General features: G+C 45.4%; 1 protein-coding gene across 1 annotated transcript in view; it reads right to left on the bottom strand.

Moving 5' to 3' along the window:
• LOC144161985 (sodium-coupled monocarboxylate transporter 2-like) overlaps positions 1 to 17,252 on the bottom strand; it is a 67,033-nt gene that overhangs the window by 11,021 nt on the left and 38,760 nt on the right. The window contains exons 7-14 of the mRNA XM_077692524.1: positions 15,317 to 15,457; positions 9,479 to 9,608; positions 6,090 to 6,178; positions 5,282 to 5,391; positions 4,884 to 4,951; positions 3,516 to 3,602; positions 2,685 to 2,845; positions 198 to 298 (exon numbers count right to left, since the gene is read on the bottom strand). Coding sequence (XP_077548650.1) covers positions 198 to 298; positions 2,685 to 2,845; positions 3,516 to 3,602; positions 4,884 to 4,951; positions 5,282 to 5,391; positions 6,090 to 6,178; positions 9,479 to 9,608; positions 15,317 to 15,457 — 887 coding nt within the window. The remainder of the gene's footprint in view (positions 1 to 197; positions 299 to 2,684; positions 2,846 to 3,515; positions 3,603 to 4,883; positions 4,952 to 5,281; positions 5,392 to 6,089; positions 6,179 to 9,478; positions 9,609 to 15,316; positions 15,458 to 17,252) is intronic.

Raw genomic sequence — 17,252 nt, 5'->3', positions numbered from 1 at the left:
TTCGTTGAGATAAATACAGGCGCAAACATCACCCTCAAAAAAAAAAAAGAAACGGCAAATTCTTGTTGCTTGATGGGTGAATAACGCTCTAATGAGTTGCAAAAGTAGCTGCGACGAGCGTATCCAGAAATACAATAGTGAATGTGAAGACTCCAATAATGCGTGTGACGAAAATTCAAATTGATGGCTGCACGTACCACATACGACGCTCAGTGCCAGGCCGAGCAGAACAGTTGCGCACGTGGACACAAGGGAACACCAGTAGGGTGACAGCCGGTACAGAGAAAGAACCTGTGAACTGGGAGGAAACCCGAATCAGAACAGCAACATCTTTCATAGGGAATATTGGTAAAACGAAGATGTGCAGCATTCTCAGCGAAAAGAATATCGGGCTTGGAGCTTTCAGCCCAGCACTATTCGTTCCGAAGTGAATATTCTATAGTTATCCGGTGTAACGCAAAGATGTTTCGCACAGTTATAACTGAGGATAATCTTGCATTCTGAGGAGTTTCAAGTTTTGCACTTTGCTACACCGCGCTTCAGAACTATGTGAACTACCCATTTTAATGTATGGGCGTCAACACTCCCCAACAAATTGCACGAAAACTATTTAGAGTTTGCAAATTATTTCTACTGTCTTAACACCCAAGTCGAGTCCCTGCTCAATGCAAAATATCATTTTCCTACAATGGTTTCACTAGGTTCCTGAGAGGTCGGAAGTTTGAGGGAGTAAGCTGGAAATGAGTCAGTGCAGGAGAAAGTAAAAAGTAAATAGCAGAAATAATGCAATCCTAGGCAGACCTTCAAGGGAAGTGAACAGCTGTCTTCAGGGGTCATTCCCCAGCCACTTACACAAAGGTTGACGTTCCCCAACAAGTTACACCCGTCGTGCATGCGTACTTCCAGCCACACACGCGAATGCTCTGCGGGAACACAAACACATCTGCGGTGTCAGTGAGGAGCGGTCATATCTGACCAGGTACAAGCCACAACCAAATCAGGGGAGTCACGCTATACCCGTCTCTCGCCCGACAGGTTGCAGTCAGGGGTGAAGCCACACCGTTCGTGTCGGGGTCGGCCGACCCAGCCACAATCCTCGCTGAACCGCACTTGGCGGGTTCTTGGGTGGCCTCAAGGGCACGCCTTGGAGCCTGGCAGGCTCAGTCGGCCGCATGCGCCGTGCAGCCGGCGTCAACAACCACCACGTGCAAGCACCGAAGCGGAGGAAGTTGAGTAGGAATATCCTAATTATTAACTCTGTGCGCGGTGGGCCCAGATCCTAGTCCAGGACCTAGGTTGATCTTGCTGCTGTCGTCACCCTATTTACCAGCCGTAGATTTACTTCAAAGCGAAAGCGGATCAAATCTCTTTGTGACTGCTTGCGCCCAGAGTTTGGGTTGGTGTAAATTCTTGTGCCGAGTTTACAGGCACGTGGATTCCCTACAGGGAATAATGAGTGTTGTCCGCTACCCGCCGCGGTGGCTCAGTGGCTAAGGCGTTGCGCTGCTGAGCACCAGGTCGCGGGTTCGATTCCCGGCCGCGGCGGCCGCTTTTCGGATGGAGGCGAAAAGGGAAAACGCCCGTGTGTACGAGATTTCGGCGCACGATAAAGATCCCCAGGTGGTCAAAATTGATCCGGAGCCCTCCACTACGGCGCGCCTCATCGCCTGCGTTGCGTCGGCGCGTTAAACACCAGAATCAATCAATCAAGAGTGTTGTCCGCTGCAAAAAATTAGAGTAGTTTATTTGTTTATTTACTCGGATTGCCCATGCCCCGCTACACTCGCGCAATCCATTGCATTCTTACGAGTTTAAGCGAGAGCTCTGACGAGCTCCGACTTCACTCATGAACGCCGGCTGGTTTTGAGGGGCTGTCGAGGCTGGAAGACTTCAAGGGGTCTTGTACTGGGGACTCCTTCTTCTTGCTTTTCGTAATAATCATGTTTACTTTATCTCTTTATCTTGAATGTTTTTATTGTCCTGTCACCTGGGGGTTAGTTATTGGCAAAAATAGCCGCCATCCCGCCCTGCGAAAGTGGATATCCAGCGAAGCTGTTGTAAACACTTGCACATGCAGATGGGGGAGCGTATGAAATGTTCCTCGTCGTGTCCGAAGGCTTGTTGCTTGCGCTCGGCCTCTCTGGCGGCAAATTCTGGATTCTGGCTAGCCTGACCCATGTGGGCGCCCTCGAATGACGTCAACCACCCTATTTGAGAGCAGCTGCAAAACTAATATTGACCAGGAACACATTGGGGAGGGAGGACGGCAGAGGCTCCCATTGTTCACAGGCGCGTTATCATAAATCACGCCGTTTTGATGCCTGTTTAGTATTTTTTTTACACAAATACTGCGCTCTAAGCTGAATGCCTGATTAGCCTGACGCATGCACTCGGTGTCTTGGGCTAGAAATACTATATGGCCTGCGAGACCTACTGGATTTTTGCTTACAACCGCACGAAATTTTCACACGACGAGAGTCCAAAAGCTCCGCTGTAAAAATGCAACGTTAACGTTCCACACTCACGAAAGCAGCTCCTGAGACGCGCCGACAGATCTGGGCTTAAGCTTTGCACCCGAGACATGTTTTCAAGAGCGGTTCATAACTACTGCGCTAGTCCCCGATCCTTGCTGTGGTCTAATTCCTTGTGCGCGAAAAATTAAAAGGTATAGGAACAATGTATACCTTTGGCGGTATTCGAGCGTTGACCCGTTGAAGGTAGTTAAATTAGTTGGACAACTGTCCACACTATAAGTCATCCTCTTCAGCTCAAGCTGAGATGCCAATCTGCCAACTGTTTGCCAGACTTGTATGGTGCAGACTCCAAGCGCTGCTATAGCAGTGCCCTGGAAAGTAGAAAAACAGTGACAACTATGGTGGGCGAATAACAGGCAAGCAGAGGGCTACATGTATTGTAAACTGTGGGGCTTACAAGCATTTTCCGAGGATAAATGTACCCATCTGCTGTATAAATTACACTTCCTGCTTACCTCAAAACAAACACTTGTATTTAAGAAAAACAAACCGGAGCAGTTGAGACAGCTTTCGTTTTGGCGCAGAGTCGCTACGTGCTAACATATTGATGTCTAAAGACACATCTGCTGTACTTCCGCAGAGATTAGCAAGCCGCCAAAAATTGATCGTAAAAAGTTGTCCTTAAATATTCCAGCCAACAGAACCAGGCCAGATAGCTTCCGGCTGTCTAAAACCTCACGGAACCATATCTTCGAACAATAGGAAATACAGATCAGCGGTTTGCCTTTAAGGATAGTCTAAAAGAGAGCTTTGCAGACGATTATATAACCGTTGAGCGAACAGACAAAAATGTGGAGCAGTGTACCAAAGCGTTCATCCAGTTGTAAGTTCGTGAGTTGTACAAGACGTTTGCTCGTTGTATGATAACAGCAAAGTGTTAATAAGGGTAACAAGTTGTTTAGTTTTAGAAAGAACTCAGGCACGCAAAGCAGTTACTTAGTCCCAATATTTAAACGAAGTCCCGGGACTTTGAACGCTTACCTTTGCGTTGGCCCATGGAAACAAAAATGCGAGAATGATAATTCCCGCGAACGGCCCCGAAGCAGCAGCATACAGCGCGATCAAGCACTGCGAGAAGGAAGAAAAACATAGCAATTTGCTCAGGTAATGATTAGGTCAAGGGAAAAAAGACGGAGAAATACCGTACAGCCGGTGACAAAATAGTTCAAACTGATAAGGTATATGGCACAACAGCAGATATCCACTTTCGGGGAAGTTTCAAGTTATACTTTACGCTGACAGCAAATAACCTGGCTGCAGTCCCGCTGGGACAAGTCACTGGTAAAAAAAAACTATTTTTGGACTGGTCAAAAGAAGGGGCTTGTAGCCAAATGTTGCTGAAAATGAGCGAGTGCTATTCGTTCAATGGGATATATTTGCGTAAAAGTAGGTGTCTGCAAAGGGGCCTTAAGAAGTCCGATAATGCATCGTACCTTGCAGATTTCCGATATGTATACTGCAGTCAGCCAAACTCAAAATTTTAAGAAGTACGGTGTATGCTGCTACGAATACAAAAACTCAAGATGACAAAGCAAATCACTGCTGAGCTTACGCTTAGGGATTCGTTAAGTTCAAGAAATGCAAACAAAAACAAAACTTTTTTACTTATAGGACCACAAGCGAGGAAGCGAGAACATAATCGACACAGACATCTTGAAGAGCACAGTTCCCAGCTTAGTGCATTAAGCTTTATTTGATGTATTACTGGCCAATCCTTTCATTGAAATGAGCTATAAGTGAGTATGGGCTTTTGACGTCTTTAAACAAGCCGACTCGTCCGGCTCGCTTATATACGCCGTAGCAACCATCTTGCAAGTAAACAAACTAATGGATGTTCGGGAGGGAGATAGGCACGCACCCGTCCTTCGGATAAAAATGTGGTGTTCTAAAGGCACTGCGGCTACATCTAAATATGTTCTTGCATGCACGGGTGAAAGGTCGTACTGATCGCGTGGCGGTATGGGCCATGCACGTCGGCTCTGAAGAAAGGCATCTGCATTTCCTTCCGCTTTTCTACTTAATATGTCCTACTTGTGTTTAAAGACAAGGATGTTTGAGCAACAAGGATGTGTTTCAGCAACACATGACGAAGGTATGCAGCTTCCTAGTGCTTTACACTTGCTTGGGTGAGATGTATTGAACAGTACTCGCTGTGGCTTATCGGTTGTTCTTTTTAGTGACAAGCAGACGTGCAGTGAAGGGGTGAAGCGATGACAGACAGACAGACAGACAGACAGACAGACCATGCTATCTTGTCACGTGTTTATTTTTTAAACAAAGCTACCACTTTGAAAGAAAGAGAGAGGACCCATCTTCGAAAGTTATAGTGCTTTTGGTCAATATACTTACCCTCGCACCAGATCCAATGTGTGGAAACGAGAGACCAAGGGCTGTCATTATTATCCCACTTGCTGCCGCTGAGAAAAAGGGGTGCTCTTTAAGTAGGCGACGTAATAGTTTTAGTCCAGACACTTAATTTGGCTTTACGTTTCGTCACCGAGAAATTCGGAAGTACAATATCATGTCTTTTTAAATTAATGTAATATTTCTTTATAATAGTCGCATGTTAAAGTAGCAGGTGTATCGTTAGTGCGTCGCCCACAACTCGCTTTTTCGAAGAAAAAGTATTCGCATCTGCCTTGTTTTGAAATTCTTGTTGCGAAACAAATAAACTTTTGCGGAGATCGAACAAACATAGATGCGCAAACCCACAATGAAAGAAAGCAGAGCGTTCAGAGTAATCTTACCTAGTCCGACCACCACAAGAGCAGACATCCGTTCAGAGACGCCCAAGTTCGGTGACACTATGTCCACATACAGGACGGCTGCGTGAGAGTTCACAATGGAGGATATTGTGCTAAAAGGCCAAAAGAAAGTATACGGGAAAACCGTTGAAACTTGATAGAGCGCATCCAAAATTTCAGCCATCTTTCCTGCACTATGCGGCGAAGCTATTACTTACATTATCAATGACCCTTCTCAAACCGGGCAAAAATACTTGAAACGTTTGGTGCCCAATTCAAGGCAAAATATTGTAGTGCGGAGCAAGGCAAAGGGACCAAATCTCGGTCCCTCGTAACGACGCTATACTGTATGGTGTTGCACTAAACTACGCAGCAGCGTATGTAAAGCGACACCTGCAGAGACTTCCAGCAGTTACCAAAATAAAATAGCGCTTAGAGGCACCGTCTCTTCCGGGGGGGGGAGACGACATGGATAGAAATTTCATGCATGGCATTGTTGTCTGTACATTTGATGTCCGTATTGTGAAACACCGCTGACGCCGCTTTCTTTATTGGCTCATATCCCTAGCCTTTCCAACTCTTCAGGGAATTCGTTCAAAAAATGATGGTCACTCTGAAGGTTTAAGACGAAAAACGTTGGACACCTTCGGTTTTGGAAACGTTCGGTTAGTGTCTTGACAACAAGAAAGTAACCGAATGCCAGAGATGCGCACAGAGTAACTGCCGACTGTTCACGTGGGTATACTGAATGGGGCTTTCTGTCGGTATGTATGCTTGTCTATTTAAATGAGAGAGCAAAAAATGTTTTCACCTGATAGAAGCGCTTACAACTCCAGCGAGAAACAAGCCTCGAACTCCACCGATGGCGCCGAATTTTTCGTTGATGTAGTACGGTACAATCTGCATGCGCATACGCAGTAATTATGTGTCAGAACAAGGTGGCAGCCTCTAGAATTGAAGAAACCAATACACCACAGTGGGGCAGACAAGAGAACTTCACGCAGAGGTTTCGGAAGTGTTCAGAAGGCTCAGAAAGGGTGATGTGCTCTAGAGGATCGCTGATCGTCGATATTATTATGACTAATATATTCTGCTATTTTGAATGCGCAAGGTCATTGTGGCAATCGTAGCCAAGGGTTCCTACCCAATTTAATCAAGCACAATACCGTAAAAGCTCCTTAATTCGAGCAGCAAGGGGACGCCATCTGAGTTAGAATAAATGAAAGTTCGACGTAATGAAAGTGAACAATAACAACCGTACACTGGAACTAGGAACACGTAGGGCATGTCAAAGCTTTGATTCCTCAAAACGCCCGTATATATAACCTTTCTCTCTCCACAGGTGTTTTCCCACTCAAAATGCAAAAAGCGAATGTACTGGCAGTGTTCAAAAAGGGCGACAGAACAAAGTTGTCGAATTACAGACCGATATCTATCTTAACGGTATTGTCCAAAGGTCTTGGAAAAATTATTTTTTGTCGCCTCTCGGATTTCTTTGAAAGTAAAAATATAATCACACATAACCAGTTTGCTTTCCGTAAGCACCTGTCAACTCAGTCTGCCCTCCTTGATTTAAAAGAATCTATCTTAAAAAACCTAGATGAGCGCTTATTAGCGCTTGGTGTTTTCCTCGACCTATGCTAGGCATTTGATCTATTAGTCATTCACTGCTGCTTAAAATGCTACCTTGTTATGGTGCTCACGGTGTTACCTTAAAACTTATCAATTCATATTTAGCAAATAGAACCCCGTATGTACAGCTAGACACCCCCTCCAAAATTTAATCGGAGAAAATTGGCGTTCCTCAAGGAAGTATATTAGGCCCTCTACTTTTTAACATGTACACCAATGACATAGTAAATGCGGAAATATATTATTTATGCTGATGATACTACTCTGCTATTTAAATCTAACAAAGTGAGGACCCTAATACGAAATGCTAACTCTGTGTTCAAAAGCATCCATGAATGGTGTGTTGAAAATGGTGTGAAGTAAACACAGGCAAAACTAAAGCAGTATTATTCCATGCAATAAACAAAAACATCACAATTGAAGCAGATGTAACTTTGGCCTCCTCAAAAATTGAAATCGTGAGTTCAATGAAAACATTAGGCGTTTGGTTTGATGAACATATTACGTGGAGTCATCACGTACACTGTCTTTCCTGCAAACTTTCCCAAATCGTAGGTACACTTTTTCGTCTTAGGTACCTCCCCCGCAAAATCAAATTACTGATTTACAATGCCTTATTTTTCAATACACTAAGTTACTGCAACCTTGTATGGGGTACAACATTGGCAACACAAACCTAAATTGTCTCTTCCTACTTCAGAAAAAAAGCAATTCGAATAATTGGCAATAAGCCGTACGATTTTTCTACAGAACAACTTTTCATTGAGGTCAGGGTATAAAACTTGTACACTTATTTTTTTATCGTTTGGAATTATTATACAATAGGGAACAAAAGAATAATCTAAACTATATTTCTGATATAGCTTCTCTGGAGCGTCACAATATTGGCTACAACACACGAGCTCTTGATTTCTGGAAAATACCCCAATCAAGAACTAACTAGGAGTACAAATGCTACGCCACAGATTACAACCTTGTTAAATTATCTTATTGATCAAAACGTAAATCCTGGATCCCAATCAAACCTACTGTCATTTTACCTTCAGTAGTGATGTTACTTCGTCTGTGATTGTATTTTTTCCTAGGTATTTTTTGAAATCTTATTTCTCCCACGTTTTTCCTGGTGCTATGTGGTGACAAAGGTGTCATTTTTTTAACTACATTATACTGGTGATTCTTGTTTGTATTTTATTTCTGTGGTGACAAAGATGTCACTTTGTTTTGATTACATTGTACAGAGAATTTCTTGTTTGTATTTTATTTTTACTTTTTTCTCTTTTCTTTTCTGATTTCTTTCTTTTATTATTTTTTTATTTTATTTTTTATTTTTGCCTCGTCCCGCTGTCTTGCTGCCCTGTGTGTCTACCGGGATTTTGGGCTGGTCAAGTCGCCTGCGAGCAACTTTTTCCCAAATCCTCCGTTGTACTGTTTTTGTAAACTTTACGAGAAATAAAGTCATTCATTCAGTCATTCAATGCGGCATACCAACACTAGGTTGTCAGAGCAGCAGCAATCACTGAATGAGAATCAGCACAGTCATTTGGCGAAACAATGTAGCACCGCGGCTATGTGCCGGTGTTTGTAGCGGCCGCGGTGTTGTACAAACAACTGGGGCGATAATCGAGGCTTTCCATGCCCTCCATAATGTCGCATGATTGAGGATTGGCTTATTTAAAGACACGCTGGTGTAGCCATCGCGGGAAATAAATTACGTTTGCGCAGACGTGCCAGTTGTTTGTCGTTTTTAAATATGATTTAGCACAACCTGGGTGACTGATAAGCAGCGTTTTTCTAAAATAAATTAGTTGTGAGTGCAGCGAAGTCCTGCCTGTTTCTCACCTTCGGTGACTCGTTTTTTTGCGCTGATCATTAATGATGACGCGACGGTTTCCCCTGATTGTTTGTGGGCGTGTCTCGTTCGTTTCTGTTTTCGTTGTTACGTGAGTTCGTCAGGGAAAGTTTGCGTGTTACCTCCCCCAGCAGCACACTCCTCGCTATGACATGTGCAAGCCCGCGGGACGGAGAAGCCGTCTGCCAAGGGAAAAAATTACACCCGAGGAAGGAGTATTCACATCGCGCAATCTCTGACCACAAGTTACGCTTCGAACAACTAACTGCAAGTCTGGCGAAACAACTATTTTGCAGCCAGGAAAACGCGGTCTAGGCGGTAGCTACGCCTCACCGCGCACCACCAGATCACCCCGTACATCGAATAGACCACACCACCGAAGAAAACAACATACATGTGCACCCACGCCGCACGTCCGCGCACACATGAACATGCACGTCCAGCTACACACCCGTGCACTCTCATGTACTCACACGAACCCACACGCACTCACGCACGCGCAAACATCCATGCCCTCCCCCTTCCCACACACCCGCCAGGAGGAAGGTAAAAAGGGCAAATTAAAACAAGTTTGTTTTCTTTGCAGCAACATCATGCAAAGTTGGAAGTTGGAAGTAAACATGGAAAGTTGGAAGTAAACTCCACATTAAAAACGTTGTGGTTCAGAAGTTGGTGTCGGCTGAATTCAAATGAACGAACCAATAACATGAATTAATTACCTGATCGTATCTGGCTATTGAACCAGAAAGCACTGGATCGCAGTCGCTGAACCAGTATACTATTGCCACCCCGGTCAAGGTGTAGAGGGTGTAGAAAAATGTCATCAAACAAAAGCCAAAAAAGGCCACCCTGAAAATTCAAGAAAGCAGTGAGGTCAAAGGTCAAGTCCTGTCTGCTTGAAGAAGTACTAAACAGATTGGAAGGGCTCAACAACGTTTGTTTTAACTCAAATACCCCACATTTTGTACCTCTCTCGGGTTAGGTTCAAAGGCTCCCGAAGCCTTGTTTGCTGAGCTACAAATAAAGCTTGCATTGTTCTCTCCATTTTTCTTTTCATTTTTGAGCTACATTAAAGAGGTCACAAAGGAGTGAAACACATTTAAATCAACTTGGCGGGGACAATATTTAAGGAAGAAAACACACAGGACTTGCGCTGGTCCTACGCTAGTCCTGTGTGTCCACAGAGCGCTGGTCCTGGGTCCAAGACCCGCACTTACCGCGCTGTTTTTATGTTTCACTGCTCAAGCAACCAACTCGCCCACATTAATGCATCGACAGGTGACAAAGCACCGAGAGCGTTTGGGTGCCTGCATTATTGATTTTACTTGATCGTCGCAAGCTTCATGAGCACCTGTTTTCATTGGCTTTAATTTCAGTTGCAAAGATGGTATGCCAAACAGGAACAATTTGTCCTGCGGCCATTTTTCCCCAGGCATAACCGGTCGTCAAGCCCAGACCCCGCACGCCACCCCTGGCGAAGCTTTCACGGGAGGTGCTGCCGCCTAGAAAACACGTGCCGTTGCTCTGTGACGTCCCAACTCGGTGGCGCTAATGTTCCCTGATTTTGCCAGAGGCTGTTGCATATGTAAAAGGAAGTGGTAAGTCGGTATGCTAGGCTCTCGCTTTCACTCGCTTTCACCATTTGACTGCGCTTGTACGCAAAGAGAAACAATTGAGAGAAAGCGAAACTGAAAGAAAGCCTAGCTCCTTTGCTGAGATTTTATGACGTCTGAGTTTTGTAAATACCCACTAACAAAAGTCCCCGTGCTTGAGTCAGAGAAACGCTTAGGCAACTCGACCGATTCCGTTTGACCATTCAAGACCTGTGATCGCGAAAATCAAAGTCTGGGGATGCATACGGGGCAGCGATACCTGTTTTTGTACATTTGGAATTTAATAATACTTCATTTGTACTCATGGTGGGTGGAACCAGGCGTACAGGGCTGCAAAAGGCAGAATTGCCCATACCAGTCAGGCTTGCGCGCCCAAATTCTACTGGGACTTACGAGTGCTATTTTTGTATTCCAGACCCTGAAACCGACACCTATGTATGGACAGAGGCCAACTCGTCTTAACACTGTGAGAATTGTGAAAACCCGCGATACCGACTCGGTACACGGTTATCAAACGAGGCGCGTGAGGCGCTCCGAGAAGGCGCCAGCCTTGGCGGTGGTGGTTGGTGGTAAGTTGTAACTACGGCGGGGTTCGCTTGCTCCGCAGGAGATGGTGCCACCGGTTCGGCGGCAGACAGAGCTCGAAGGATTCGTCGGCGTGGAGAAGGGACTTGGGCAGCGGCACTCGGCGCCTTGGACGAGACGAACAGGTCATAGTATGGTCCCTAGAATATTTTTAGGGACCATAGTCATAGACTGTCCCCCACTCACCTCCTTCTTCCCTATCTTTCTCTCTTCCTATCCTGAAGCCCGCCTTCCTTTCCCCGGACTGGGTTGTACGAGCGTGAACTCCCCCCGTTAATCACCACCACCCGCAGGCGGGTGCTTGTGCCGAGCGAGGACATCACTGCGTGCGGCGGCGTAGCGACCCGCTTTTCCCCTCCAGCCTGCACGGACCGTCGTACACCGGTAGCGCCGATGTAGAACGACCGCGGCCACTCAAGCAACGCGGGACCCGCCGACGACGGGGCACTAGGGTGGTTTTGAGTTAGCGTCGGTAGCCTTTTGCCTTCGTGTCTCGCCTGACTTCTACGCCTGCGCCGCGGAGACGGCAGCCGCGTGTGGAGGATCGTCCACGTCTGACCTAACTCCCAACACGAAAAGAGGTAACCATAACCAACGAATGCTAAAAAGGAACCCCGCTGCACTAACTGTTTTCTTTTCTTTTTTTGTGGAGTCTCTGCCTGGATTTGCAGCGAGCCTTTGTGGCAATACAAAAAGGGACATTATCAGACCTCCCTGTTGCTACAGCCGGAGTCCATGCGTTGATATTGTTACGGAGCTGTTATGAAGTGGCGGACGCTCCGGTAAAAGCTACGGTGCGACACAGCTGGCGCACAGCCTAGATATGAAGAAATTGATTGATTGATTGATTGATTGATTGATTGATTGATTGATTGATTGATTGATTGATTAATTGATTGATTGTAGGGTTTAACGCGCCGACGCTTCTCGGGTAATGAGGCGTGACGTAGTGGAGAGCTCCGGATTAATTTTGGCCACCTGGGGTTCTTTAACGTGCGCCGAAATCTCGTATAGACGGGCGTTTTTGCTTTCCACCTCCATCAGAAAACCGGCTGCCGCGGCCAGAAAGTGAACCCGCGACCTCGTGCACAGCAGCGGAATGCCTTAGCCACTGAGCCACTGCGGCGGGTCAGACGAGGAGAGAGAGAGAGAATAAACATTTTTCATTTCGAGCTGAACAGTGCAGGATGGTGAGAGCACCGGCAGAGAAAGCTTGGATGGACAGGGAAGGTGCTCGAAGAACAGGAAGTAGAAGGGCGCTGGTTTCGCCCGAAGGCTTTAGACATAACGCCCGCAATGTTATCCATTCCCCTTTCCCGCCCTCATCTGTGGGATAACGTGACGGCCAGCGCCGCCTTCGATGCCCAGCAACTTCCTGGTGTATGGGGCTCTCTCCTGAAATGAGGAACCTCTCCCCCTCAACCAGGCTCAATTAAAGTTTCTCTCCTATTCCCCGCTCAGGCTAAATCTTTATTAACAAAACAAATTCAGCCAACACACCCGAAACACTTCGCAAGTGGTATACCCCTCACCTGCCCCCTCGATGTCCTTACTGCCATACCACCACTCCATCTGACCTCACACACCTAGTTTGGTCGTGCCCAGCTTTCGCCAGGCACCGTACATGCAAATCACCCCAACCACATCCCGATCTACGACAAACTGATGCACAGCTATTATATGAAATAGCAGTTTATTCAATTGTTTGTTTGGGGTTGTTTGAGTGGGTTCTCCCCCGAACGAACTGGCAAACCTGCACAAACTCTTGACTCTATAGCGATCCCTATTGTGATCACCACGAACTGGCCCAATAATTGGAGGCTCCGAGAACTGGCCCAGGTATTGACTCTACTGAGAACGACCATCATTTGTTTATTTTCTCTTATCCTCCCTCCCCAATCCTTTCGTCCGTCGTGACCACTGTTCTTTTTCTAATAAAGGTTCTCTCTCTGTCTCTCTCTGTCTGTCTGTCTGTCTGTCTGTCTCTCTCTCTCTCTCTCTCTCTCTCTCTCTCTCTCTCTCTCTCTCTCTCTCTCTCTCTCTCTCATCTCCGGACGTGCCCTATCATTATAAATAAACCCATCCCTCCAGTTACATTCGTAACAATATTAATAAAGAATAAAGAAGTTGGTCTGCACGCGGTATTGCTTTTACTTGATCTCTCTTTTTGCGTCTCGCTATAAATATCGTTGGCGGGCACGAAAGATTCCCACCCTACCTTGGTTTATTAAATTGTCACCACGCGGATTAATCGGCTATTCGCTGCATCCGAGTTCTCATACAAGGTGTTTTTACCCTGGGAATCCCGGCAGGGGTATATGGATATTGAGGAACGCTGAAGTGCATACGCTTACGACGCGAGGAGCGTGGGAAACGTGATTGTTGGGCGATCTGGCATTGTCGCTCTTTAATCGACTTGTTCCCACTACACGTGCTCGACCGGCATAAAGGATGATAAGAGAAGTCAAGGGGGGCTGCGGCACATCGCTTCATACATCTCTAACTATGGAAGTCGTACAGAGGTCCTCCATGCACTACCCACTTCGGCACGGCTGTTTATTATTTTATTTTATTTTGACATACTGCCAATCTCATCGGGGACTTAAGCAGGAAGGGTGTGAACGTAAAATTTCGAATAAGTGCACAATACAGACACATGCGTCGATAAGGACAGAATAAAACTAAGAGAATCGGATCATTTAAAATTTTCAGATCAAGAAAAGCATAAAACGTTAGACTAAACAAAATTTGCCGTAATGAAATAAATGCAACGAAAATGAATTATGGTAGACACATTGGCATATTCATCAAGAAACACAACAATAATAAGAAGCTACAATCATAAGAAATTACAATACGGCTAAGTAAACAATGTGAGGGCCAACTTATGCACACACAAAGAAAACATACATGATCAAGAATCACCAGAGTATTTTGACTTCTCCTGAATTCAGTACTAAATATTGCTTAAACACAACTACACACAGAAGAGAGAATGTGATAACATGATACTTCGCTGGGTACAATATACGCACGAACACTCGAATGAGAATCAACCAAGTGATTCCGCTTGCATAATACAAAGTTTATTTTGGACCACGGTCATTAACGTCGCTGATTCAGAAGTGCTGGAAATATTATCGTGTCGTCCGGACGTAACTGTTTCTACCGAAAGGTGACCGTGCTCGGAAAGCGTGCGTCACGCCAACACTGTTAACAGCGCAAGCGCAGCGGGGTTGCGAAAGATGCGAAATCATCGCCGTGCTGCCTGTGGAAATGCTTGCGAAAGGTCCAAAGAACGCAACAAACTCTCTATCCCGCCCCTGGGACCACTTCAACGAGCGCACTTTGTCCCTTGCACTCCTCCACGGGCCACTCCAGGCACGATTTGAAATTTCAAAGTGCGGCGGATCTCTCCCTATATTGATCCAGGGCCAGTCTCTGCCAGGGGGGTAACTTCAAATCACTACTACAGTCAAACCCGGTTATAGCGAACTCTAATATGCACCGCGATTTGTTCGATATATGCAATAGTTCGATATAGCAGAACCCGTCTATAACGAATTTTTTGTTACGAATTCGCAATACACGGCCCGCGCTGCTAATCTCATATAGAGACACGAACACATAAAGTTTTCCATTACCTTACAAAAAACAATCATTTATTGCATGCAATAAGGCTACTTTCCGCCTTAACTGCCTACTTCTCAAAAGAGCGGTGATTTTCGTTTTCACTTTCTCTTTGGCGGAGACATCGTTAGCACCAAAGAGCGGTGATTTTCGCTTTCACTTTCTCTTTCGCGGAGACATCGTTAGCACCACTTGAAGTCCATGTCCTTTAATATCGAAGCAATATTGGCTGACTGAATGGGTTCCGCCATGAATCCCGTGCGTGGGAAACAGTTACGGAAGGTGTCGGGCGTAACGTCGCTCCATGCGAGTGTCAACATATATATCGCCGCTCCGAGACCCCATTCCTTTTTGGTGGCAATTGTAGGTGCGCCGAGTTCGATATATCCGATGTGAACTATGTTATAAAGAATACGTTTAGCATGCATTTTCGTAACAGATTTGCTTTTGGTCGATATATAGCATAATTCGCTGTATCTGGGTTCGTTATAACCGGATTTGACTGCACTATTAGATCTCTATTTCTCAGTGCCGTTGTCTTACTGCACTGCGGGGTACTTGTTTCTGAGTTCATTCACAGCGGACATGCATTCACAGAGGACAAGCATTTGCTGCTTTTGATGTCTGCAGTGTAATAGTTATGTATATTTTGTTTACTATTCAACAGCAGCATTTCCTGCTCGTTGAACATTTATTATGCAAATATGGGTTTAGTGCGTCCTTACTTACCCTCTTGCGTCTCGAAGTGATCTCGCGGCGAGAAATCTTTGCGTGATCATTTGATCAAGGCCGAATTTCATGAGCTGGAAAGGGATAGATGCCAATGACACTGCCCAGATAGTTTCGTCTGAGGTGAAATCCATGTCAGTTCTGCAAGAAAGGCAGCGCTGATGTAATATGAGAGGTAGTTGGATTCGCAAACTTTCGATGGGCCGGATTTATACCTGAACTGGAAATAATAAAGCAGTAGCAGAGCTTCCTTCTCCATTCCATTTATCTAACTTCTTAACATCTCTATATCTATTATTTTCTCTTCTTTTCAGTTCTTTATCTTCAGTTTCCTTATCTTCCCTGCGATACTTTTGTGGTGCAGGCTTGGCTTTCTTGCCTATCTCACACTCAGCCTGAAGCGGTAATAGGAAGAATGATATCAAAATTTCAGGCAATATATAAGAATTGTGTGTATACCCAAGAAGCAGCTAAGTTTTAAAATTTTGCTTCGAACAACTAACAGAGCATTCAAGTGAAGCGTTTGATGATTCAGTTGGATATAGAAATTAATTATAAATAGCTCTTCATTGTGGACAGGTAGATAGGTAGATAGGTGAAAAGAGTTACTAACTGGCTGACTGACATCTACTCACAGACTGACGCGGTTTTGTGCGCCTTTAAAATATTGACGTCAGGACTTGTCGCTCCGCAGAAAATAAATCTCAGTATTCCTCATAAGTATGCGGAACAAGCGTTGCCCAGTGTTGATAAACCTGCCCCAAAGTTTCACTACAACAAATACTGACATATCAAATCATCGTGCTCCAAATTTATTATGAATATTCGTTGTGTATCGTACGCAGCCCGAAAAAGTGCAGAAAAGTTATTTCCGTGTGTTATTTGTTATTGGGTAATATAGTCAATGCTTTGTATAGTGAAAAGCTTTTTTTTTGTTTGCTTGCCATGAGCATTGCAGAAGGCTCCATGTCATTTAGAGGCTGTAAATGTAGTCTTAACCACTGGGCTACTCCCTAATCTTTAAAAGCAGATGTGTTTATTCTTGTAGCACCACCATGGAGCGTTGCCAGAAACCAGCCGAACGCTTGTGAGCATGCGCCTCGTGAGGAGCACCCGGCGTCGGCCAGCTCGACCTTCCAGAACACTCTTCCCAGCGTTCGCGGCATGGTCTCTCGCGTGCTCTTCTACTCGCCAGTTCACGTGCGTTCACGCTTGAAGTGGGGAGCACAGACACCGAGCTCACGAAGCCGGTTGTCCGCGATTCTAACGCGTGCTAACGCGGTCCACTTTGGGAAGCTGTGAAAGCGTGCAGGCAAAACGATCCAGGCCTGTCAGTCATGGAGAAATTTCAGTTGCAAGTTTGGAAATCCATTAGAGGTGCAACAGCCAGGTCTGCGACGAAGAGAGAGGGTCCGCCAGCTCTGCTGTTTCTCCAGCATTGCACTCCTAGTGTAAGCTGCGCAATTTTCTATCTTAAAGGAGCCATGAAGAGAAAATACAACTTCGTTTAATTTGAAAGAACTAGGATTCAGTATCTCACTCAGCTCCATTAGAGCCACAAAAGACGTTTTTTTAACGAAAAAAAAAGCAAGAAGTATTTAAAAACTTTCAAATTTTGCGCCACACTGACGTGTTATGAGCAAGAATGACGTCATACGGGCCAACAATAAAACATAATTTTCAGTGCGTTAACTGCACATTAGCATTGAAGTGATGCAGTCAAATGGAACTAGAGGTCCCATTACAGACGTCCAGTCATGTGTCGTCGCGACAGGTCAGTTAGGCGGCCGCCAATCGCACAAACAAGGTTCCGTGACATCATACAAAAGTTGCGGGAAATTGGCTAGGGGGTCGCCACGGCTTCACACGTTTTCTTTAATATCTCCGTTATTTGTTCGAAGATTGCGATGATAGTGGTATCATTGTTATCGGGACT

This window comes from Haemaphysalis longicornis, unplaced genomic scaffold (assembly GCF_048455015.1).
Source record: "Haemaphysalis longicornis isolate Haplotype H1 unplaced genomic scaffold, Haemaphysalis longicornis Haplotype H1 scaffold_12, whole genome shotgun sequence".
NCBI lineage: Eukaryota > Metazoa > Arthropoda > Arachnida > Ixodida > Ixodidae > Haemaphysalis > Haemaphysalis longicornis.
The sequence above is the reverse complement of the archived record's forward strand: the minus strand, read 5'-3'. Positions and strand labels throughout refer to the sequence as shown.